The sequence below is a fragment of the Caenorhabditis remanei genome, chromosome II (assembly GCF_010183535.1).
Source record: "Caenorhabditis remanei strain PX506 chromosome II, whole genome shotgun sequence".
In the NCBI taxonomy this organism is placed as follows: domain Eukaryota; kingdom Metazoa; phylum Nematoda; class Chromadorea; order Rhabditida; family Rhabditidae; genus Caenorhabditis; species Caenorhabditis remanei.
In genome coordinates, this window is record NC_071329.1 from 11,957,396 (window position 1) to 11,982,523 (window position 25,128).

Genomic DNA, 25,128 nt, shown 5'->3' on the forward strand with positions numbered 1-25,128 from the left:
AAATCGAAACATTAAATCTCAACAAAAAAATTTTTTAGATCCGACAATAAATAAAGTTGACATAAGTCAAATAAAGTTCAAACTAGACTCCACTAGAAAATGTAAAATAGATGTAGATATATTTTTAAAAAAACCTCAAAATCTTCTATTAATTTAGAATCCCGCACTCCTTTAAGAGAAATTCCATCATTTTCGTCATGTCAATTGTGAAGATAAACTACAGTACTACTGAAAAGAAAAAAAATTTGAAAAAATCGTTTTTTTTTCAACAGAATTTTGTGATTTTCCAGTACTAGTCTGAAGCATTTTCTCACCGAAAATCATTATAATTTTCCCTTCAGATGAAACACAAAACTGAACGAAAAACTTTCGGAAGCTAAACAAATCATGTCAAAACACTGACACTTTGATGTAGAATACGTTTTCTATTATGTTCTTCTTTTTCTTTTGTTTTGAAGTGTTTGTTTTTTGGAGGCGGCTTTCCGATTAGAAAACACAAAAAAATTGGGAAATCTCGGTTCAATGGAAAAAACATTTTTACATCTCATTTTTATAGTTAAATGATATTTCTGTGGTTTTCAGAGAAGAAGCAAAACTCGATGTCAAAAATCTTTGAGGTAGCACGAGGAGAGTTCACAGAAATTGGACAAGTCAGAACGGAGTTATCCGAGAATAACTGCTTGCTAAAAGATACAAAAAGAGCGATTCCTTTTGGCTTCAACTTCTGTGTAGTGTGAATAAAGAACAGAAGAAAGAAGTAACTTCTTATTCACCTGTCACTCGTTTTTCTCTTTCTCAAACAAACAAACATTCAATCAAAATGAAAAAAAAGCGAGAAAAAAAGAAGTTGAGATTGGGTATGAAGTATGTAACCAGAAGAGACATGTGAGTAGTTATGAATTAATGATCGGGGTCCTCGCTTTTTCGGATTGAACTATTTTCTCTCGGATTCGGGTTATAAACAGCTTCATCCCAATCTATTTCAGTTAGTTAGTCTTCTATTCAACTGATAAAAAATGAATTGGTTGGAGAGCACAAAGCGTGAGAATTAACACAGAAAAAGGTTTCAACGACTGCAATCTTTCGTTTTCTTTCTTTCAGAACTTCTTTTTTGGTCTCCAACCAAAATTCATCAATTTCCCGCCCACTTTTTTCAAGTCACGAGTGCACAACTCGTCTGAAATCTATTCATTCCTGGTTTAATTTTGGAAGAATTCGTCCTTTTGTTTATTCTGCCTTCTGAAGAAGCCACGTCATGAGAATGTCAGAAGAAGTGTCACTTTGAGAAATTAAAGAATTTATATTCAACTGAAAGTAAAAACGGGAAAAAAAGAGAAAGACACTGAAAATCTACACGTAAGACTGTTTATCATCATCATCGTCATCATTCGTTTTCTGCTCTTTTTGAGCTCGTCGTTTCGGTGGAGGAGTTCGGAAAAGAGGAACTCCGTGTGCATCTGAGAATTCGGATACAGATATTGGTTCAGTATCCGGAATTGGAGATTCGTCACGAGGAACTGTTCGTGGCGGACGGGGGCTGGAATGGTAACCGGATGTGGAGCTCTCTCGATTGTCGTCACTAGAAGAAGAAGAAATAACAGAAAAATAAGAAATTAGAATAACTCACTGTCTATTTGTAGGAGAAGAGGCTTCCAAATACCTCGAATCGTGGTAGTAATATTGATCTTCTGAAAATTAAACTGTTTATTTTTAAATTGCAGCTAAATAAATCATGTTCCTCGAATGTTTCCATTTCATTCTCAAACATTTTCTAACGTGTCACAAAACCAGAAATTCCGAGAAGTTTTCATTTCAAACCATATGCCTTTGTAATGTCTATGAAAAGTATATATACTTTTTTTCACCTACATGTTACTTTCCCACAGAATGATAAACTATGAGAAGAGTACCATTCAACGTGTCAATGACACATCAGCAAATCTAACATTTCACATTTTGTACTCTTCTCATCGGCTCCTCTAGATTCTTCCCAAAAAAAGAAATGAGCAAGTACTTCAGTGCCACTTCGTGTAATCATCTTCGTGTCACAACCGAAATCTTGCCAATATCCTCCGAGCTGTCCTTCCTTTTTTCTACGACCTACCACTCATTTTATGGGATTCTTCCCTTTTTCTACACCATCCATTTTCCTTCATCCCTTTTTTCCAATCTCCGCCCAATTGCTCTTTCTCATTTCTTCTCATATCCTGGTGTCATTCATTGTTCCTCTCAACTGATAGTCTCATTTATTCTATATAACCCACTTTCACACATGCACTGTCATTCTGCGTCTCTCTTTCAGCCCTATTCTGTAGTTGAATGAATGAATTTACTGGGACATATGTATGGTGTAAGAAAGAGAAAAAGCATTGGAGGACCTCCTGTCTTTTCGGCTCCTTTCTACCCGTCTCTCGGCCTTTTATGTATTTGTTCTTGCTTCGAGAAGCGATGATTTCTCTATTCTATCGGCGCGTTTTTTTCTCCTTTTTTGTTACTCGATGTTCTTCTTTCCAGTTTTATCTCTACCGTTTGCCACGTCTTAATTAATTCAATTGAAGGTGATATGGTTAGATGGAATAGATCAAGGCGTCATGATCGAAGAGGAGTAGGAGGATTCTTTGTCGAAGACAGTTCTAGAGAAAATGAGGAAGATTCAGATGACGAATATGATGAGAGCATTCTGAAACTACTGCCTGATGGAGAGGATGAAGATAATCACAGAGATTCAATGATTAGGTATGATTCAACATTTATGTGAACTACAGTACTCCTAAAGTTTTGAGGTTGACTCATCGTGTCACTTGATATTCTGAGCGATTCTATTCATAGAAAATGTAAATTGAGAAAGTTGTTCATATCACCAATTTTTTTGGTTGCACCGTGAGAAAATATAAAAAAGACTCTACAGCTCTTTTCAAAACGAGATATAGGTTATGATGAGTATTGTAGTCTTCCGGAAATGAAGATAATTTACTAAACAAGTGAAGAATTTCTATTTCAGAATGGCTTACATTCCACTCTTGCTTTTCGCCGTGTTCTTTTATCCAGGAGTTTTTGTTTTTGCTGTTGTTCTTGAGAATGCAGCCTATGTTCAGTGAGTTATCATTCTCTATATATTTTCAGAAAATTCGTTTTCAGAAAAGAACGAAATTCGGAGCGTCAAAAAGAAAAAGAATCATTCGGACTCCTTACGCCATCAATGACCACAATACTAGAGGACCGTTCTATATACGAACGTAATTTATTCTCATTGATACTTGTCGAGTACTAAAAATTACTAGTTACAGATGAAATCAAATTTCTCAGGACGTGTAATATGCACCTCACTTATTCAACATTGGTCAATGTAATTCTTGAACTTACTGCACTTGCATACTCTTTCTTTCTTCTCACTGTTGATCGATTCTACACCTACCCTCTGATGCAGATAATTTTGAATTTTGTCATTCGCTGTAATAATGGTTACTGTCAAAATAGCTCTCGTTTTCTTGGACCAGCTGACATTATCGGAAGCATGACATTAGATATCATATTAGATTCTGTGGATTGGACAAATTATGAAGGGATTTTTGTTAACTTCTCATTTTTTAAGCCATGTCCACTTGTTTTTACGTTATTTCCTCTTTTTCTCGCCGTTCTTCAAGTTTTCGCTACCGAGAAGCATAATCATGTATATAAAAGTGAACGGCTCATGAGAAAACATATTAGAGAACGTTATATTCGAGAGCTACACTTTCATCATTTCGACAACGATTTACTTAATTCGTGAATTGAGAAAATGATTGCCCCCTCATCCTCCGAATAAATTATTAAGAGTTACTGTACTTGCAAATGTGTGCACCGTGTTTGCGGAATTGCTCGCGACGCGGCTCGCGTCGCGGTTGCTAGAAAAATATTTTTCCGAGTTTTTAACCAATTAATTGAATATTGGCTAATACATCTCGAAAAGGTTTCACTGTTTTATCCGTTTTCCCGATTTTTAATATTCTTAATATTCTGAATTCATCGCATTATTTCAGTACGAGAACAGAAGTCGCCAGCATGAACCCGTTCTTATTGTCCTACAAGGTTCTTCGTAAAGGTACCGGATCATTCCAACGTGAGTGAATCTTCGCATTTTATTTTGCACGAACTCTTTTCTTTTCAGATGCGACGATGCCGGAAGTCGCGAAAAGTCTCAACAGAATCGGACATTTCTGCCTCAATGTCTTCGCCACTACTGCTCTGATTATCGCCTTGATGATTTTCATCGAATCAAAGTTGCTGACCACGTCACAGATAGAGCAATGCGCACCAAACTGCGTTGCTGTACTCTACGCGTTCGCAATGTGGATGCAACTGGCGACCGTTCGCTATCGCAACGTCGTTCCACTTGTTCTCACCGTAGCTATCGAGCTGTTCATTCTCGGATTGGTTATGGCCACGAAGCTACCATCTGTGGCGATTTTTCAAATCAGAGAAGTCATGTTTTATGTTCTATTCGTCTTCATCACTATCGTCCGATTGGTCTACATGCTCATCCTATACAAAGTACTCCAGTTCAAAAACCCTCGCTTTACCCTCGCGACGACAGTTTTCCTGAAGCCGACCAACACTCCTGTCACATTTTCGTCAGTTTTGGCACCACAAGAGCTCGACCCAACGAACCCGTACTATCCACAAACCGTCTACAACAGTAACCAAGTTAAAAGTAATCTTCTAGACAAGTCTCTTACCTAAACATTCACCAGTTTCACTCTTGTTTCCACTTTTGTTCTATATTGTTGTTCTTTCTGTTGAACCTTTCTCTTTTTTAATAAAATAATAAAACGAAACCCGCCTGGATGTGGATGTTGATCATCGTGATAACTTGGAGGCTGCGAGTGCCTCTGCACTTGGTCGAGAAAGTGTTTTATTTCAGAAGGAGTCAATGTCGAATTTGCAGAAGGATCATTCATTTGCGCCCAGATGTTTTTCCTCATTTTTGAGTCTTCACTGGATGTTCGCGATCGGAACCTTTCAGCTTGTTCTTCTTCCTCAGCGGTGTACCTTTAAACATGAATGCGTTGAAAACTACGGAACTTTCAATCGAACCTTCTTTGATAACTTTGGCTCTTTTTCTTGTAAATCGGTTCCCTCTGTTTTTCTACTTCTTTCTTACAACAGCTGCAAGTAGCCACTTTCTTCACTTGGCGCGTCAAGGCATCCCTGAATACGGAATTGTAAGGTCGAATGAACTGTAAAAGAACTCACATTGGAATACATTTCATATTTCTTGCTCGTTTTCCACATAATCCGTATTGAATACAGAGATACACAATTTCAATAATTGTGAGCAACGATGCTCCTAAAAACAGTCCAAGTGCTCCACCAATATCACAAGCAAGACTCCAGAAACCATAAGTTCTATCTTGACTCCAAACTTCAAGATTCATTCGATGCAAAAATATATTCACCATCGCGAAATTATCTCCAACAAACTTATTTCCAAATTGGAAATTTTCCAAATAATCCGGAAGTTCTTCTTTGAAAAGTTTACCATAAGCTGCTTGAAGTTCTCGATAACTTTTCTTGAAACTATGCAACATTTTTCCAGCTTCTTTTCTCAACTTTCCAGATGCACAATCATGCATTTCAATTATCAACTTTTCAAATTTCTGACGATTTTCTTTCTTTCCATCGCCGAAAAACATGATTGCTCCAGTCTTCCCAGCACTTCCACGTTGCAAATAATACTCAACTTTCGGCCAATCAGCTTGAACTTCATCGATTTGTTTGACAAGTGTTGTATCAAGATCTTTGATTAAAGGTTGATAATATGACTGAAAACTACTTATTTTTCATTCCAGAAGTCTTTAGTTCCCTCACCTCATAAAAGTCATCTTCGAAAAAGTGTTTCATTTGTCTCGATTGCATTTTCTCAGCCCATGCTCTACGTTGTAATTTGTTCAACTCGTACTGATTCATCAATTCAATAATTCTGTCCATTCTTGAGAAATCTCCATTTATTGATCTGAGATATGAATCCGGCATGAATACGTGCCACAGCTTCTCCATCTGAAACACAATAAATTTACTGTCGATGACTGTTTCTGATTTACAATTCTCAAAATGATAGCAATCTCTTCTGCCACGTCATCAACTTTGTCGCCATATCTTGATTTCAAATCTCCAATTGACATATATCTTGTTGAGTTTCTCTCGAAGCCGTTTTCATCCAGGAGCTGAAAGAATTCAGATGCAAAGGGAGAGTTTGGAATAAAAGAAAACGCACGAAGAACATTTGATTCGCTTTTTTCTCTTCACTGGTTATAGGTCTAGACTCCAGAATGCTGATGACTTCACGATGTCTTTCACTGAAATTCGAGAAGCATGTCAAGTTGGATAATCGATCAGCGACACCACTGAATGTGTCAGAATGCCATCCCCACTTCTGACGCTCAATTCTGAAATATTTCATTTAATTTCGAAAAACGAAGTAGATTACTCACGAGATTATAGCATTACGAAGCCTCGTAATCAATCTTCTCGATCTTAAAAATATATCTTCCTGATGTCTCGCTTGCATTTCATAAGCTCTATGAGCATCCCTTTTGATTCTCATTACTTGCTTTTCATCCAGATAAGCACTATCTTCACAAGAGAATGTCTCTCCACCAGATACTGTTGAAAATGCAACATTCTCATCCAGTTCTTCTTGTTCCACGTCATCTTCGTCGTCTTCTTCTTGCTCTTCGATCAGAGCTGGCATCAAATTTTGAGGAAGACGATTCATGTCCTGAAAATGGGCAAACGTAGTTATAAGTTTGAAAAATAAACTATGATCAGACCTGCCAAGCAGTGTAGTCAATTGATTTACATGGCGGAAGACACGCACTCGCTGTTCCTTCTTCTCTTACTCTTTTCATTGCTTTTTGAGCACATCCGAAGTATTGATCCACGTTGCAAGCACCCATTTTCAAATCTGAAATTTAATTTCCTAGTATAATTTCAATTTCTTCTGGTTTACAATATTACCTGTTGAATTACTGGTATACGCTCTTCTCAAAGTGCAATGACATGAATTCTCCACTTCTGTCATGTACTTTCTCAATGTACATGTTCGAATATTCTCTGGATTATTGAAATCTGTACTCGCTTCAATCTGTTCATCGCTCTCTTCGACACAGTGAACACCGGGAAGTTTCGATCTCTGAAAACTAATAAATATAGCTGAATTCCTTTTGATTTCCCCTCTTACATGTTGCATTTTGAATGGAATATCCATAGAATAACCAGACGGAACATTGACTCCATTCAGACTACTATCTGGGATATCCGTCTGATTATAAATCAAAATCTTGAGTCCAGGAAGACTTTTAGTTCTGAAATGTTTTGTGCATGCATCCACTCTCTCGTAACTTTCAACATTCAGAAGAAGGCGGAGCCCATGTCCTTCTCCAGAACCAGTCACTTCGAATGGGTTATGTGGATCTGTATTTATGGCCCAACAGAGTCCAGTTGTCGTCCAAACTGCTTTAAAATCTGATAGTTTGCAAGATGTTCCGTTTGGCCAGGTACATCTAAAAGTTTTCAGTTTTGAATATTTCAATTTTCTCAAAAAAAAAAGAAAGTCGACAAACCCCAATATCATCCTTGACTTCCAATGTGCTGCACTTCTCAAGAACTTGACTGCATCCATATCCCAAGATTTTCTCAGAACCTGAAGAGTTATATCTAGATTTAAAACAATGTCAATAGACTTACAGTATCAAAAACCGATTCAATATCATGACCCGTTGAAAGTAGAGACCCGCTGATTGATTTTGACCTTCTGTTCATTATTCGACCACCAGTCAAATATGTTAATCTGAAGCTTTCAGTTTTATAAATTTTAAAACCGATTGAAGTCATTACCTGAACTGATTATTATTGCAAATGGCGACGGTTGGAAATGGTATTTTACTGGGATATTCTGCTTCGATATTCGTGGCAACTGGTTCACTTATATACAATTTAATTTGAGAATAACATTGGACTAGTACCAAAATTACGAATGCAATTATGATTAGACACCACAGGCCTCTGAAAATAATAATTTTATAACGAAAGCTTGATAAAATAGATGAACCTGGTGACTGGATTTGCAGCATTGAGATGATGTACTGCATCCATGTTGGCATCTTTGAACGCATCCAGAAACTGTTTGTCACTTTCAACTTCTATTAATCCACTGTCAGTTTCCACTGAAAATTAAGAATTTTTAAAACTAAATGGAAGAATGTTTTCAACCCAGCAGAACTTACCTAACGTGATTCGTCTTCCCGTTAATGATCCGAGTGATGCTCTGGAATTCAGTCTGGATCGGTTCAATGCACCCCGCGATCTAGAATCAAGAACAATTGAGTTAAAAATTTTGAAATATCATAAAGTTGTACCTGTATCTACTGTAGGCCGGTTCGGATTCATTCCTCGCTTCTGGAATAAAGTTCTCGGCTAACCGCTCAGCCATGCGAACCATCTTGATCGAGGTCAGCCGCTCGGGAAGCCCGTCGCTCGTTGTTTCGTTTTCACTGCAAAAAAGTACCAATCGGTCCAGGAGGACGACGAATCATATCAGATGGGACCAAGTGTTAAAAGATAAGAGACGCAGAAAGTTGTGAGTCATGACATAAATCAGAAGAGATGCGATTGAGAAGAAGAAGTTGATGAGAGGCAGAGGAGCCAATTTCTGCTGCAGTGTGTGGCCGAAAGAATTGGGAAAAAACGACAAGAATGCAACTAGCACTTTTTATCACTTTGTTTTGAGAACTTGCCACCTATTATCTATTGTCATATCGGAATATGATAGATCGAGGTGTATGTAGTGGTTTCCATGCGAAATTTCATGAAGTTTAAAATCGAATCTGACCCAAATGAGTTTCTCGAAACTGTGATTTTCAATTACTTGCAACTTTCTCAATACTGAAAAATTTGAGTTCGCTGAAATCTATTAAAAATTCCAAGTTTTGAATTTTTTTCCGAAAGATCTCTGACCGAGGAAACTCAAAATTATAACATTTTTTAAATTAGTTTTAATTAAAAACAACTGAACGTTGAAACAGTTGAATAGCACATTTCAATTGGAAACTACTGTAACAAGAGTACGGTAGATTTTTGAGCTGGAAACAAATTATGTTTATTTCCTACTACATTTTCATTACATTTTTGAGTTGATAAATTATTTGAATTTTCGTTTTTTTTTCCAAAACTTCCGGTTCGTGCGGATCGCAACATTTATTGGGTTAGATCAAAGATAATACAAAAAGAGCAAATTTCATATCAGGTGACCTCTCGTCTTTCTCTCTCTCTCTCTTCCAAATATCTCAATCGGTGGCTCCTGTCACCAACCAATTTGTGACAAAGATTCCGAAAAAAAACCAAAGAGGATGGAAGAGGGAATGTGTCGTCGTGGCGGCGAAGTGCACACGAAACACACTCACAGATTACACATACTCACACAGAAGGACGGGGGAGGAAAGAGACAGATTGATAGAAAAGTGAGACAAGGCGTATCCACAAAATGAAAAGAGATTGTTGAGTCCAAAAAGATATTGAAATTAACAATTGATTAGTGATGGATCAAATGACATTTCCATTCAACAGGTGTGAATTATCCGTTGTTTTTATGAAAAGTATGAGGAATCAAAGAGTTTTTGAAACAAATGAATTGAAGTTTCTCTAGAAGTATCCAATTCTATATCATTAGTGGATTGTGTTGCAGAGGAAACTCGAAACTAGATCCGATCAATTCAAGAATTATCTTCTAGGAAACGGAAGTTATAACGAATTGTTTCCAAATCTTGAAACTGGCAGTTTTTCAGAGCATCCTAGTCATAAATTCTTTCAAAATCCCATGAATAGGTCAAGAATCAAGAAGAACATATGTCGGAAACAAAATGAGGAAAAATGTGTGAACCGCATTAGCTGGGAGAGCTATGAGTTGTTCAATGATCAAATTATCTCTCATTTATCTTCTCGTATTCTTTTAACTTTTCAATTTTTGTTTTGTTCAGAAGGTTTGCACTTGCAAAGATTTGATGATCTTTAGGAGGTTTCGAGAAGTTCAAGGACAAGTAGTGTAGGCGTGAGCAGTTATTTGCCTGAAATCTGATGATTGCTGGATCTATTGTTTAAATATCGGAATATATTTATTTTTTTTTTAAACAAAAGGGATCGAACAATGAGTTGTAGGATCTGTTGATATCAAGTGAAACCAAAAAGAAGAGAGAACAACGAAAAAAATTTTATGATTTGTATTTACGATCACCAGTTGTGAATTTGGCTGCCAAACTTGTGAACAGCTCACCCAAATCTTGGAAGTTTGAATCGTCGAATTCGAGGATCGTGGCAAACATTGCTTTTCTAATGAGAGTTTCTTTCTCAGGATATTGAGAGAATGTTCTCTTTATCTGGTATCCAATGTGCTCTACATCTTTGTCTGTTGTTAATTCCAACTTCGGTTTCTTAGATATCTGAAAATACAAATCCATACGTTTTCACAAGAAGAACTCACGGGCTCAGTTGCATCATAATCCATCGCAGCCAGATAATCGAAGCTGTTTGCTCTTTCAGAGTATGCTATAGCATTGTCTGCGTTCGGGGAAGAATCTCTGAAAATAACTAATCATTTAATTTAAAGTCTACTCTCAGCATTACCGTTGCTCAATAATTTCACTGGGGTTGTGATGTCCAAGGAATTCAATATCATCGTCATCTTCATCATCAAAGTGTCGATTATTCAATTTGAATTCATAGTAATACTGAAAAGAACTGAACAATTCCCATTGAGATAGTTGAACTTCTGTTTCCAGTACACTCCGACCTTCCGTTCTACATTTCTTCATTTTCCGACTGAGACTTTCTCTAGCTTTTCGAAATGTATGAACAAGAGATTCAACTGAAATGTATAAAATTTTTATTGCAAATGAAAAACAACTACTTACCGTTTACGAAAACTCCCGTCCTTTGGAAAACATCTAATCCCAATTCTTTCCATTTATCTGTCTCGATCCGTTGATGTTTTCTTTTCCACAAATCTGGTCGATCTTTCATCAAACTAAGAATCACTTTCCTAGTTGTAGTCTCCGGCAGCCTCACCAATTTATGATTTTTCTCCAACGCGTTGTATTGGTGTACATGTATTTAGTCGAAAAGGGGCATGAGGGTGTGAAAGCCGAAATACGTGAACTCTAGTTTACAGGAATTTTTTCACAGTATGTTTGAAAGTCCACGTCCCCCACATTCTTCATTTCTCATAAAACGTTTGTATTTCCGTGACGATTGAATTTTGCCTACGGACAATTCACGGTTGACCAAGCTGGTGTTGTTCACATTGTACAAGAAATGGTTGTATTTAAAACTAGCAAGCAAAACGAAGGAAAAAACGGAATTCTTGTTTTAATTTTTTCCAGAAACTTTTTTTCCGTCACCCAGCACTACATCGACTACTCAATTGAAGAAAGAAACACAGAGAACATTGCAGATCTTTGTTATATAAAAAGTGAAAGTGTCAATCATTATTCTATCGTTTTACATAAGTGATTAATCTAAAACATTTTAAAACACCGCCCTGGAGCTTGCTCTGACTCCGCCCCTTGGCTCAGCACCTTAGAAGTAGCGATTACCTCAAAACAGGGACGCCCTGGAGCTTGCTCTGACTCCGCCCTTTGGCTCAGCACCTTAGAAGTAGCGATTACCTCAAAACAGGGACGCCCTGGAGCTTGCTCTGACTCCGCCCCTTGGCTCAGCACCTTAGAAGTAGCGATTACCTTAAAACAGGGACGCCCTTGAGCTTGCTCTGACTCCGCGCCTAAGCTTAGGACCCTGGAAGTAGCGATTACCTCAAAACAGGGACGCCCTGGAGCTTGCTCTCACGCCACCTGTAGGCTCAATCAACTTTGAATTCACTTCAGCTAAGCCCTCGGTGGTTACAGCCCTGCTGCGTTCAAACTAATTTTTCCGCGGGGAAAAGGTTTCCTAAGTAGATATTTCTTTTCCTCGTTTTCCTCTGCGCCTTTGGAATAATCAGGGGCGACCTGCGCATTTCTTTGCAGGAATTCTAATAACAAATTTAGCTGTCCCTCCCAAAAATGCTCTGGCGGTTTGGGGTCATGTTTTCAATTGTCCTTTCTATCACTACAAATAAGTTTGAGAACTTCGAATTTTTCTACTGCCAACAAACCCTCTGGTTGATTCGATCATTCGGGAGGGTTATATTTAATTACACGCTGTTAAAATACGAATTTTAAAAATGAAAAAGGCGTGAAGTTATTATAACCGTGGTTAAGAGATTATAACGTGTCCACTTGGAGTAGTGGTTAGTGCTGACGGTGCGAATCAAGAGGTTCTTGGTTCGATTCCTGTCAAAAACATGCGTGTTTTGTATGATGCTCAAAATTGGCATCATACACCCTCATGCCCCTCGAAAAATACCCCAAGCCCCAAATCGGGGGGATACAGGCGCGCGTTGTATTGCTTGAGAGTCAAATTATAATTTGGGTTCGGCTCCGGAATAGGGCTAGAATAGCGGACCAGATTCTCTTGGAGATGTTCCTGCTTGATGACGTTAATTGGTCGTTGGGAGAAGTCGTATATCATACTCATGGTAGCAGGGAAGCTTATTTAATGGAAATTCTCAACTAAACTGAAACGTGTCATTTTAAAAGCGCGGCCCTTTGAGTACGTGGTGACCTCAACCTCTCAGGTCACGTTGTGTTTTTTTCTTTTGAAGAATTTTCCACGGAAGAACAGACAATAGGAATACGGTAGACCATACTGTTTGTATCAGTATTTTTAGAACATTTTTGGACTCTTCAACTCACAAAAATCTTTTTTCTGTCTTGAATCAAAACAAATCGTTGTAGTTTGTATTATTTGGTAGTTCTTTCTGCTCTCTTTCCACCCCAATTTTCTGCGTCTCTTCAACTTCCAGAACCAATGAAAATTTTGAAAAATAACATAACACAGCGAATACTTTCCCTGACAAGTGAAACTGTTTCTGAACGTTCAACTGGATTGTTCCTGACCAAATGAAATTTGAGACTTTAAAGTGATAAGAGTTTCTAGAAAAAGTCAACTATCACAAAATCACAAAACTCTTGTTTATTGGTGATTGGTTTGGAGGAGTATAAAAAGAAGTCAGAAGGCGGAAATATTTGAAAACGAAAAGGAAGTGAAGAAGGTCTCGTATCAAAAGATATCATTCCGAAGATGTCGGTAACACGGAAGTTATCGAGTCGAGTGGCACCCGTTATTCGGAAAATTTCAACAATGTCTTTTCTCCAGGTTCGTTTTTTTAAAAACTTTCTGGAGCATATCTAGGGTGTCTGACCTAAGTTTTCATTCATAAAATTTGTGAAAAATGTTCAATTTTTGGGCCTTCAAGTCCTTTTTCACTAAAGTAATTTTTCTTCCAATGCCTTTTTAAGTTCGTCCATATTCTGGTTCCTACTACAGTAAGAAACTCAAATTTCATTCATCTAAAATATTGTTATCAAGTTCAGGACTACAGGTTACTTTAGGTTCAGTTATAACAACTCTGTATAAAACTGATATCGTACTCATACTCTTTAAATATGAAAAGTACAGTATCCCTGAATCGTTTTCTTTTTCGATTCCGCTCAAAAATATCCTGCAAACTCTGATTCTTCTGAGAAACAACTGACATTGTTTCTCGTTTGCACTTTGCTCGATCGGACCACTGCCTGTTTCGACTATTAATTATATCTCTGCGTTTCCACTACTTCGTGTCTCTGACTTGTGCTGCCCTGTGTAGTCTTCGTCACTAGTGATAGTTCTTTTCCTATTATCAATGCTCATTTTTCGGCAATAAACACTTTTTTGTGTTTTCGTTCTTTTTTGGAGAATCACCTGCTACGCCAGAAACTAGAAAGGTAGTTTCTTGTGCGAAAAACATATTTTCCACTTCGTTTTGTTCCATAGTGACACCCTGTTGAGTTTGTGCTTGCGAATCAAAAAGCAATGTCCGTTGTGAGTCGATATGGAGCAAGGGTAAACTTTGAAACAGAATGGGAAATTTATCAAAAAAAGAATATGTATTTCAGGTGATGGAACCATCGTTGGATCCGAAAGTATTCAATGTGAATGAAGTAGCCGTCGGAGTCAATTTGATTCTTTTATATGGATTCGGTTAGTGTTATCAAATAGTATTATAATTTTCATATTAAACTTATGAGCTCATTTTTCTAATACGAATGGAGACTCTACAGTAGCTACAGTAACTTGTAAAATTAAAGGGACAAGCAAATAACTTTCGTCCCTTCACGTGTTTCCCTTTGTTTTACAAACCGAGCATTCCTATTCTTGCTACCACAACTCGTGCTCTCAAGCTTGAATCGGCTACAAAAATGCGTGATTCTGTTGATTTTTGCTACTACGTGGTAATATATTCCTTCGAAAACTTCCATAAAACATCTAACCGATTCGGAATGTCTCTTCTACTTTTTCTTTTCGTCACAGCCGCCATTTCTGTTATCGTTCCCACTTTACTTGGTGTTTCTCAACGAGGATTTTTTTGCGATGACGATTCGATTCGGTATGAATATCGGAAAGATTCGATAACAGCAATTCAACTAATGCTTTACAACCTGGTGATGAATGCAGTAACGGTATTACTGGATTTAACCTGAAAATGTATATTTAAAATCTTCAATGTCTCAGGTTTTGTTCGTCGAGTATTACCGAATGCAAAAGATCGAAGCGAACATCAATAATCCAAGATATCGATGGAGAAACAGTCATCTTCATGCTCTTTTTGTCAGACTCCTGACCTATTTTGGTATGTGATATATTTCTCATTTAATTCAAAAATCCAGATTTCAGGTTACTCCCAAATTGGATTTGTTATGAATGTCGCTCTTAACATCGCAACAAAACATGTCGTCGGGAGGCTTCGACCACATTTTCTCGATGTTTGCAAGTTGGCAAATGACACATGTGTCACTGGTGACTCACACAGGTCAGCGATTAGAGAATCAGTGTGAAACATAATCGGAATTTCAGATATATAATCGATTACACATGTACTGGACCTCCAGAGCTTGTGTTAGAAGCTCGAAAAAGTTTCTATTCCGGACATTCGGCTATTTCACTTTATTGTGCTGTTTGGTCAGCTGTAAGTCGTTATTCCTTTTTATTATATTCAAAATATTTTACATTTCCAGCTTTACATTCAAGCTAGACTTGGCACGGTAATTAACAATAGAATTGTTGTTCCCATTACTCAAACAGTGATGATAATGGTTGGACTCGGAATAAGCTTTTCAAGAATAACAGACAATAAACATCACTGGAGCGATGTTCTTGTTGGAGCTATCATCGGAATGTTCATCGCTGTATATACAGTGAGTCACAAACGAGAGAAACACATAACAAAAAAACATTTGGGTATTACGATACCGTAGTACTTTTCTAATATCTAATATTTATTAGTACAATTTTTATTTTCAGAGTGTGTTCTGGACGGATATATTCTCAAACAACACCACAGAGTCTGAGACACAACCTCTTCTTCTTTCCACACCTGTTCGACCGACTCGAGCGCAATGGAGCTCTGAAGGTGAGTTGACCTCAATTTCCGAGAAAAAAAAAATATTTTTCTTTGCAGAGGAGGAGAGACCCCGAGGAGTCATAGTTTCCCCATCATCGGCCAGTTCTGTTGTTTCTGCTATTGGAGGACAAGAGTCGGACGACATATTATTGCCTGTTCCAACTTCCGCATAATTCATATTCTCGTTTTTTGTTTCTTGTTTTTTTTTAATGTAACAAACACAAAAACGCTTATCCTGTAGTTTCCTTTATGCTCGATGAAAATAATGTTTTTGTTCACCTGAAAAGAATATAAAGAATTGAAACATGACGCCATCCTGAAATTCTTCTGCCTATAACACTTTTCTTTGTAGAATTTCTCTCGAACTGGTCTTCTGGCAGGTTCTTTCTGAGTACTCAGAAATATGGAAGTTTTTCGTCGAACTGGAGCTGTTGTGAACATCAACATGCCCATTGCCATCACGAATGTGGTTCTACTATATGGATTCTGTGAGTATCTTTCGGGAGAATTCAGTAGAATTGAGACTTATTTACAGTTTTCATCATTGATTATGCTATAAAGGTTCGAGGAATCACGCAACGTGGCTTCTTTTGTGTCGATCCATCTATCCATTACACCAAGAAATCTAGCACGGTTTCCAGTCTTGAACATCGCATCTATAATATCTCTCTTATGGTTTTATCAGTCATAATTGTCGAGGCTCTCAGACAATTTCGCAAAACTAATAGATCTTCAGATCTTACTTACCGTATTGGAACAACAAAGATCCCGAAATACCTCGTGGCGGTGCTCACTTTTATAGGTATTTTTAAGACGTTTTTTTTTTCTTTAACTCCGTAAATGACCAAATTTAGGATACAGCCAGGTTGGATATATTGTGAATGAGCTTCTAGTAAAATTTGTGAAAGGATTCATTGGTCGACTTCGTCCTAACTTTTTTGCGGTTTGTGATCCGTTACCTATCAAGCAGTGCGAAATATTTGACCCAAACACGTACGTGGATGAGTATTTTTGCCAAGGAGTGGAAGATGACGTTGAAGAAGCACGAAAAAGTTTCTATAGTGGGCATTCAACTGTAACAATGTACTGTGCATTTTGGACAGTGTTGTACTTGCAAGCTCGTCTTAAACCCGCTCTTCGCAACAACGTCATTGTTGCTATTCTGCAGACTCTCATTATGGCTGGCGGATTGTTCATCTGCTGCTCAAGAATCTCGGATAATAAACATCATTCGAGTGATGTGTTCGTTGGAATAGTTGTCGGAATGTCTTTGGCGTCAATTTCTGTGAGTTTAATTGTCTGATATCACTTTAAAGTGAACCAATTTTGCAGTCAGTTTGGTGGGGGAGGCTGTTCGAACAATCGGAAGTTGGCAAGAATCTGAACGACGATAATTATATGAAAGAGACTATTTGAAAAGGGAGTAATAAAATTTATGGAGATCAGAAATTAACAAAAGTAAAATACAGTTGCTCTCACGGGCGGCGAAATTTGTGAAATTGAATGAGGCTCTTGAAGCCGTAATAAATTATTTCAAAAAGTTATCAAAAGTCGTCAACTTCAGCGGGAACATGATGTGAATAAAACAAAAACATGATAGACAAAAACCAATCGTTTTCGAACGACGAGATTTTCCATGACCCGATGATGACTTAACGACGGGGCCCAGCTCCACGAGGTCCTCCACGTCCGCGACCGCGGCCTCCTCTGCCTCCTCGCATACCACCACGACCTCCGCGACCTCGAGATGCTGCAAAAATGAATATAAATCTTCTGAAATCAATTGAAATCAATTACCTCCAGCACGAGCAGCGCGGGCCTTCTTTCTTGGCTCATCGTCAATGAGAAGAGTGTCCAGGGCGAGTGGATCTGGCAAGATGATATATCTGATGTTGTTGCCTGAAAACAATTTTTTTCTTTGAAAAGTTCTGTACTTAATATAAACAACTAACCTCTGATGGAGAGTGTGTCGAGCTTCACAGGTTCCTTGTTTTTGACGGTCATTGAAACCGCACGAAGATGCGTATTCATGGCGACGTCTACTCCCATGATGGTACCTGAAGACGGATGTACAACAAAAATATTAAGTAGTTGGGAATATTTCGGTGATATTTTTCTCCAGATTGTAATGAAAATGTTATATTCGCAAGGTAGCAAAAAATAGTTTGTTGCTTTTTTTGCAACCTTGTGAATAGACGCATTAGTTTTCTACCGGCGAAGTGCTAAATTAGCGAAGGTAAACATTATTATATAGTCGTAAAACATCTTTCAACCAACCAGAAACTTGGGTTCCATTTTTCAGCTCGATGTTCACGGTTTCGTGCGAAAGTTTCATCAAGAATCTGACCAACTTCATTTTGGCTACCTGAAAAAAAGCTCATCATAATACGGGTTTGAACAGTTTTTGTGCGCAAAAAAACTGAAAATCTATTAAAATTGAGTGAATAAAACATTTAAATTAATTTAACGAGAAAAAGTGCAAAGCTTGCAATTTTTCGTGAACGCAGAAGGCATTCGAAACGACAATGTGCTTGGCGGCGTGCCAAGTGGTCTCGCCACGATTTGGCCATACGGTGTCACTCGTTTCATGTGTGTGAAATTTAGAGGGCATAATTTTTTCAACTCTTTTTGTTTCTAACTGAATGTTTGAATTCTATGAATTCTTTTTATCAGTTCCGCTTAAATTTCTGAGTTTACATTGAATTATAAAAATTATAATATATATATATGTATACTAATCAATCTCGCTTCAGGGTATGCCTCGCATCTACCTCGGAAAAATACCATACAATGCGAGAGAGCGCGACATTGAGCGTTTCCTAAAAGGATATGGTCGAATTACTAATATCTCGATGAAATACGGATTTGCGTTTGTTGATTTCGAAGATCACCGTGATGCTGAGGACGCATGTCACGATTTAGACGGCAAAACTATGGATGGAGGGTAAGCCTGCATTTGTTCTTAAATTTGTTTTATTTATAAAATTTTCAGCTCGATGCGTGTCGTGGTTGAAATGGCACGTGGAAAACCACGCGGAAGCGATGCTCGTGGAGGATCCAGATCTCCAAGAAGACGCTCTCGCTCTCCGAGACGTCGTTCGCGCACACCTCCGAGAAGACGCTCTCGTAGTCGTTCTCGAGATCGCAAGCGCACTCGCAGATCTCGTTCAAGAAGCGCTTCAAGATCTAAGTCACCAGTACGTGATAACCACCGTAGAGAGGAATCCAGATCTCCTAGCCCAAAACGAGAAGCGTAAGTTATATTTCACTTTCAATGTTGTACGAACGGGATTCACATCACGAACCGTTTTAGCCACAGTTCAATGAGAAATCAATTTCACCAGCAAGCCCACTTGGCAATGGTCACATAGCTGAGACAGTTCAAGCACAGTATGGGTCAACTCTCAATTCATTTCGATTATCTTCTCGCTCAGCCCTTGCAGCTTCCAAAAGTTGCCGTTTCGATAAAAAAGAGTGAGACTATCAGTTCTGAGACAGGTAGTCCTGTTCACCCAGCGTTGGAATACTAAGAATTGCACCACATTATTGAACAGGTCGAATCGAAGCATTTTAATTTCTTTCAGAAAACGTGAAGCTTCGAGATCGAGATCTCGTTCCCCAGTTCATGTCAACAGCAAAAGTCGCAGTCCATCGCCATTCAAAGCATCTCCACACAAAGTAATTTAATTGAAACTTGTTAGGAATTTTAATTTCAATATCGTTTCAGAACGGAGATAACGGCAAAAATCACAGCGAAAGTCGGCACAGTAGCCGCAGCAGAGATGACCGCAGTGTCTCACGCTCTCCTTCTCCAAGATCTCCAAACGCCTGAAAAAATGTACCCGATATCCATTTCGTGATACCATTCACTCTTGTTTTATTTAACACTTTTAAACATTGTTTTTTGTCATTTTGTTCTAATATTCCGGTTTACCGTAATAAACTTTGAACGGATTTTTTACAATCTAGAACGCTAATAAATGAAATTCGCGTTACCGTGGTTCTCTCGAAAGGCGCATTCAATTAATCGAAGGATATCTCACCACGATCTCGTGAATGATGTTTTCGCTACTTTTCCACAGGCCTAAAAATTGCTCATTTCGTCAGTTTGAATCTTTCTGAAATTTTTATTCACAGCTTCGTTGAAATTTTTGTTGTTATTTACAATTTTTTGAATCATCAGCAATTTTGAAATGTTTTCATATACAGTAGAACGATCAAATTACCGTTCGAAAATTTATTGCTGTCCGTCGTTTAAAGTTTTTGAAAATTCAAGCAATTAATTAACTCCAGTAATTTGTAGTACTGTCTTTTGAAAAAAATGTTTCTAATTTTGTTTTCGTGGTTGTATCCAATTCACGTCTACATTTCACAGCATTAACTTTTTCATAAGCCCGGAGATACACTTTAATTGAGAATTTGGCATCGTGCCAAGAAAGCAGGCGACGAGAGCCTATTGCGCAGTCACCGGTGGGCGGGGCTAAGTCGTCGTTCTCTCTTGTTCTCTCCTTCTCTCTTCAACGAGGCAATTCGAAACTCGCGGCCATCGCATTGAGGCTCCTCTCTTCATTCTGCGTTTCGTTCGCCGCCGAGGAGTGTGAGCGGGTCACCGCCTCCTTCGGACAGCCGGCCGTCTCTTGCTGTCCAGTGGGTGCTGTGTGAGTGTCAGGCACAGGCTGGGCCGACGGTGTATGGGCGCGCAGCGCCAGAGGCCTGAGAAGAGCGAGAGCCTAAGCCAAATAACAAGACAGCTCGAGCGACATCATTGTTCGCACCTCATTTGCGCATGTTCCATTTTTTGTGTCTTCGCGTTTAGGAAATCTTTTAATTTAGGGATTTTTCTTACGCTCTCTTTAATATATTGTGTATGTTCTCAATGCTTCGATTAAAAAAAATTATCTTCCTCCCCGTATTTTCTCACTCTAGAGGATACACTAAATATTATTTTTTATTTTAGAAGGATGTCTGACGTTTCTGAGACTGTCGTTCAAGACCCAGTGGTCGTCGAGCCAACCGAGGAGAAGCCAGTCGAGACTGCTGAGACTGACAACGACGTCATCGTTGTCGAAGAGAAGACAGAGGAGCAGTAAGTTATTTTTCGAAATGAATTAAGCACCGTCGCTTTCTTCTTCTTCTTTCCTTATTATCTAGGTCAGTAGAATTGAAATCGCGAGCCACTTTTTCATCCACCTGTGCGCGAGCGTTAAGTGGTATTTTCTGCGAGGTCATCCGTAAGATGTGAATAATGGGATGGCGGCCATAGAATGAGGTCGAAACTGTGTTCTACTAGTGAAAATCTGTATCTATCAAGCACGTCCTTTATTTGTATAAGCGTTGTGCATTGATGCCGCGAGCAGAAGGTGCTATAAAGACATACGGGGGGTTGGCAGCAAATACTATGTGCCGGATGGGCAACAGATTGCACTAATCCTCTCCTTTTGTAACCGAGTATTCTTTCAGAAACGGTGAGAAGACTGAAGAGACTCAAGCTGAGGCTACCGAGGCCGCTGAGGAGAAAAACGAGGCCGACGCTGAGGTTGCCGAGGAAGAGGATAAGGCGGAGAACGGAGAAGCCAAGGACACCAACGGAAACGTAGGTTTGAGTGTATAATTCATTGTGACAATTTATACTTTTTAGGATCGTAAGCGTGTGTCAAGCGCCAACGAGGAAGCTGTCGTCGAGGACGAGGATGCTCCATCTTCCAAGAAAAGCAAAGTCGACGAGGTAAAACTGACGAGAAATAGTGAATGAGTCTAGATGAATACATAAGCGATAATTATATGAGAACGGAGCGTGGATGTGCGCAATGTACTCGAGCATATCTGATGAATTCTTCATGAATCGTTTCATCTTTCTGGGGAAACTACTATTGAATGACATCGTCAACAATTTGATTATACTTGCAGGTCGCCGCTGGAGACGCTGTTGCTGCCGAATAGACATCTGCCCACTCGCCACTTCAACCTGTTCACTCTTCTTGAACCCAAATCCAATTTATCTGTTTAATTTTGACCAAATTTATCACAATATACCTGTCCGACGTATCGACAAACTTAATTTGTCTCTAATCTGAATCCGTAATTGTTCTTCTTCTATTTGGATAATTCCCCCATCACGAAAAGAATCTCATAATTTCCTGGTGAAGTGCTTCCTCCACTCTTCCGTTTAAGTTCATTTGTAGAGGGCCTTGCCAGGAATTTGTTCGTTTTAACATTGTTTTATCCGTTCTCTAACTGCAATAAAGTTAAAGTGGCGTAATCATTGCATAAGCATGAAAAGTGAATTGAAAAAAGTCTAGAGGCGTGAAGCAAGTGTAATAGTTTTCGGATAAACATATTAGGCGGCGGTGAGCTTGCTCTCTCCGGCTTCATCCACAATGACCTGGAACTTCGGTGGAGGAGTGAGACGTTCAAGCTTCTCTTCAACAGCTTGATTGGTTTGTTGGAGAAGCACTGTAAAACTCGAGAGTTGAATCAGAGGTCTCATTTCAAAAAAGAGCAACTCACATTCTTTTGGGAAGAAAACAGAAAGAGAAACAAGAAGGATGAGAATAAGAAGAGAAACCGAGATAGTAGAAGCAAAGTTGAGGAAGAGAATTCCACAATTTGTTATTTGAACGGGACTTGGAATTTGAACAGTCAACGAGCCAGAGAATGCGTTGAAAATGCTCAGCCAGAAATCATTGAGGACCTGAAAGAAGATTGAGGATGAGAAAGATGAAACAGATGGATACCTGATAATAGAGACAAAGTCCAATGAGGAGAGTCCAGAGAATGAAGAGACCAAAGACCGCGAGAATGAGCAGGAAGCGACGGGAACGAGTGAGAGATGGCCACTGAAAATAACCTCTGGATTTTGATTTTTAAAGACAAAAAACTTCTCATAATGATAATTTTAGAACTTTTCGTGAACTCTTCTCAAATTTTTAGAGAGAGTTTCGTAATAGTGCAAATCGTGTTGGTAGATACAAAAACCACTTGACTCACTTCTTGTTATTCTATACATTATTTTTCGAAATGATGTTCTATTTCTAAGCTTATTGATGATGTCAACAATATCTTTTCTTTCAGTAAACATATCTTTCTATCTCTTTTTCTCTTCTTCACAAACCATGAGAGCAGGAGAAACCAGACGATAAACGATCAGAGCAAGTGTACTATAGAACAATGGAATTCCGATGAGACAATAGAAAATGGCAAATATCTGAAATAAAACAGTGAGAACGTTCTCAGAAGTATTGAAATGACCTGGGCTCCAATTGTGACGGGAACTTTGAAACCTCCTCCAACGGTTAGAAGAAGAGAATAGGCGAAGTTGAAACTGCTGCTCCATGACCATTCACGACGAGATGGAGGGACGATTGAGAGCTTATCTTCGTATCTTTTCAAGGATTCAACCAAGAGTTGCTGGAATAAAAAAGTATTTTTCTCTAGTTGAGTATTAGTCGTCTAACAAGGAAGTTATGTGGAGTAGTGGGGATTCAGAATTTAATTCCCGATCAAGTTCAACATCCTATCGAACCAGCACCTAGAAACGTTTTCAAGAGAATGTGGTCTTTATCACAGAATCATTCAGAATCCCGATTAACGATTTATTTCATGTTTCTTAGTGTTGAATTTTCTTTTCGTAATGTTCAGTAGATCTTCCAATTGCTACTAGTGCCAAGATCTATTCTCTTCAATACTTCTACAAATAAACTTTCGTTAAACAATCTTCTGACCTCATTTCTCCGTTTCCCATGACAACCAATATAATCCGCATCTAAACACTTCTTTTCTCTCCTTTTTCTTTCGCTTCAATCCCCTTCGCTGATATTATTCCAAAATGAAAGAGCGGAGAGGGAGAGATTGAAAATAGAGGAAAACGAGAGATGGGGTCACAAAGATATGAAAAGAGCGGGGGGACAATATTGACCATCCCTTGGGGAAATCTGACCAAAAATATGAGAAATAGTAACTCTTTTGAAAGTTGAAGGGCAGAAAAAGTGACGAATATTTGCATTTATTCGAATGAAGATGAGAATCGAAAAAAGAGCAAATGAAGAGATGGTCAAAGATTGTCTACTTGGATATGAAGAGGTCATGATTGAGTATTTTTGAATCTATACATTGCAAAGAGTACTACAGTAATTGAATTTGACATTACAGGGAAAGTATAACTCACGAATCATTGAAAACTTTTCTCTAGTATTAATTAATACTGGAACTTTAAATGATCATCTGTTCAAAAACCCTAGTTAGAAATTAATTTAAGTTCTTTCACAGTCTTGCACTTCGAGAATTATGCTTCTAAGAATCCTCAATTATTTCAATTCGTCCTTCTTCTTTTCCCTTCTTGTCTTCTTATTCTCAGTTGTTCTAAAACCGGAACTGAAAAGGAAGTTGCTAAGTTTCGTATTGTGTTTCTCGAATCTTTTTATGTTCTTTTTGGGGAAAGCAGTGCTCATCAGAGAGCAACTGAGAGATGTACAATACATCGAAAGAGAAGAAGATTACGAAACCAAAATGTATTTGGAAGATTGAAAGAGTCAGAAGAATACATTCGTTGTCTATAATACGTTTTTGATCAGAAAATATGTGGATTTTGTAGGTGTAGTTGGTACGACTATCACAAGACAGAAGATTTTTCTCGGAAGCTTTTACTCGAAAAATCAGAAGAGATTCCAGGGAAAATTCGAGATTTCAAGGGGACGAAGAAAGAAAAAAAGGGGGAGAGTTGCTGTTAGCCCAACGGTAAACTGAGATTTGTAAAAATTGTTTCTCGACGCTCGTGAATTAAGAAAAAATGTATTTAAATACAATTTTACATAACCTGAATAACCCCATAACCAACTGGTTCGAAACATCAGAAAAGCAGTGTATCGGCCGCAAATCATGAATTAAGAATTAGCGAGTCAGGAAATATATTTTATTTCGAACAGATCTAATTCAGAAATTCTCCGATGAGATAATTTCCCAGAACTGCGGTGTGAAGATTCCTTTTCCAGATCGACCAGAAAAAATTTTTCTACCAAACTACGGACTACTACAGTTCTTACAGTATCCCCATTCGAATCAATTTTACACTCTCAAACTTGGATATTACTACTTACCTGAACTCTTTCAGTCTGTTCTCTATCGATAATGATGAGAAGATTGCGAGTGTCATTGAAAATTCTAGAGCTGATTGTTCTGGCGAACTGTCTTCTGAAAATGACCTTTTTTGTTTTCATGTTTCCGTTTCTCTTTGTTTTTTATCCTCATTTCTGTCTATTTTCTTTTCAACTTTCTAAAAAAAACAGACACAGATCGTGAAGACATCGAAAAACTCAAAATCGAGTTGAAGCGACGATGTGTGTAGGAGCAAATCGGATTGGATTGCCCCCGGGGAGTCGTCGATCAAAACGTGCTGAATGAACGAAAAAAGGAAGAGAAAATAGTGAGTACTTTGAAGAAAAGAGAGAGAAATAAGTTGAAAAAAAAGCGAGAAAAGTTAGACTTTTTCGCAAAACAAACCTCTCAACAGCCAAATTCATGTACCATTTACGAACCGTCATCTCTTGAGGATCACGTTCGAAAAG

The 25,128-nt window shown here is 38.3% G+C and overlaps 8 protein-coding genes across 8 annotated transcripts; 5 read left to right on the forward strand and 3 right to left on the reverse strand.

Annotated features, from left to right (window-relative positions):
• Positions 1-1,350: 1,350 nt before the first annotated feature.
• On the reverse strand, positions 1,351-2,204 carry GCK72_006262 (uncharacterized protein; the record flags this gene model as incomplete). The annotated part of the gene is made up of 3 exons (XM_003113650.2): positions 1,351-1,579; positions 1,628-1,688; positions 2,105-2,204. The coding sequence occupies 3 exons, from the start codon at positions 2,202-2,204 to the stop codon at positions 1,351-1,353; spliced, it is 390 nt and encodes a 129-aa protein (XP_003113698.2).
• Positions 2,205-2,563: 359 nt separating this feature from the next.
• GCK72_006263 (uncharacterized protein) lies at positions 2,564-4,719 on the forward strand (the record flags this gene model as incomplete). The annotated part of the gene is made up of 4 exons (XM_003113878.2): positions 2,564-2,736; positions 3,002-3,094; positions 4,020-4,099; positions 4,148-4,719. 4 exons carry the CDS (start codon positions 2,564-2,566, stop codon positions 4,717-4,719), a joined length of 918 nt encoding a protein of 305 aa, XP_003113926.2.
• Positions 4,720-13,980: 9,261 nt separating this feature from the next.
• GCK72_006264 (uncharacterized protein) lies at positions 13,981-15,741 on the forward strand (the record flags this gene model as incomplete). The annotated part of the gene is made up of 9 exons (XM_003113715.2): positions 13,981-14,010; positions 14,064-14,148; positions 14,479-14,627; positions 14,680-14,797; positions 14,842-14,977; positions 15,022-15,133; positions 15,183-15,362; positions 15,469-15,577; positions 15,626-15,741. 9 exons carry the CDS (start codon positions 13,981-13,983, stop codon positions 15,739-15,741), a joined length of 1,035 nt encoding a protein of 344 aa, XP_003113763.2.
• Positions 15,742-15,971: 230 nt separating this feature from the next.
• On the forward strand, positions 15,972-16,984 carry GCK72_006265 (uncharacterized protein; the record flags this gene model as incomplete). The annotated part of the gene is made up of 4 exons (XM_003113798.2): positions 15,972-16,056; positions 16,104-16,370; positions 16,423-16,853; positions 16,901-16,984. The coding sequence occupies 4 exons, from the start codon at positions 15,972-15,974 to the stop codon at positions 16,982-16,984; spliced, it is 867 nt and encodes a 288-aa protein (XP_003113846.2).
• A 236-nt stretch (positions 16,985-17,220) lies between these two features.
• Positions 17,221-17,924, reverse strand: GCK72_006266 (uncharacterized protein; the record flags this gene model as incomplete). Its single annotated transcript, XM_003113463.1, has 4 exons — positions 17,221-17,318; positions 17,366-17,467; positions 17,521-17,625; positions 17,846-17,924. The coding sequence occupies 4 exons, from the start codon at positions 17,922-17,924 to the stop codon at positions 17,221-17,223; spliced, it is 384 nt and encodes a 127-aa protein (XP_003113511.1).
• Positions 17,925-18,324: 400 nt separating this feature from the next.
• Positions 18,325-19,400, forward strand: GCK72_006267 (uncharacterized protein; the record flags this gene model as incomplete). The annotated part of the gene is made up of 4 exons (XM_003113561.1): positions 18,325-18,512; positions 18,561-18,821; positions 19,153-19,246; positions 19,296-19,400. 4 exons carry the CDS (start codon positions 18,325-18,327, stop codon positions 19,398-19,400), a joined length of 648 nt encoding a protein of 215 aa, XP_003113609.1.
• A 1,129-nt stretch (positions 19,401-20,529) lies between these two features.
• Positions 20,530-21,508, forward strand: GCK72_006268 (uncharacterized protein; the record flags this gene model as incomplete). The annotated part of the gene is made up of 4 exons (XM_003113620.1): positions 20,530-20,654; positions 21,029-21,161; positions 21,207-21,293; positions 21,476-21,508. The coding sequence occupies 4 exons, from the start codon at positions 20,530-20,532 to the stop codon at positions 21,506-21,508; spliced, it is 378 nt and encodes a 125-aa protein (XP_003113668.1).
• On the reverse strand, positions 21,222-21,512 carry GCK72_006269 (uncharacterized protein; the record flags this gene model as incomplete). The annotated part of the gene is made up of 1 exon (XM_053725548.1): positions 21,222-21,512. One exon carries the CDS (start codon positions 21,510-21,512, stop codon positions 21,222-21,224), a length of 291 nt encoding a protein of 96 aa, XP_053589742.1.
• Positions 21,513-25,128: the final 3,616 nt, after the last annotated feature.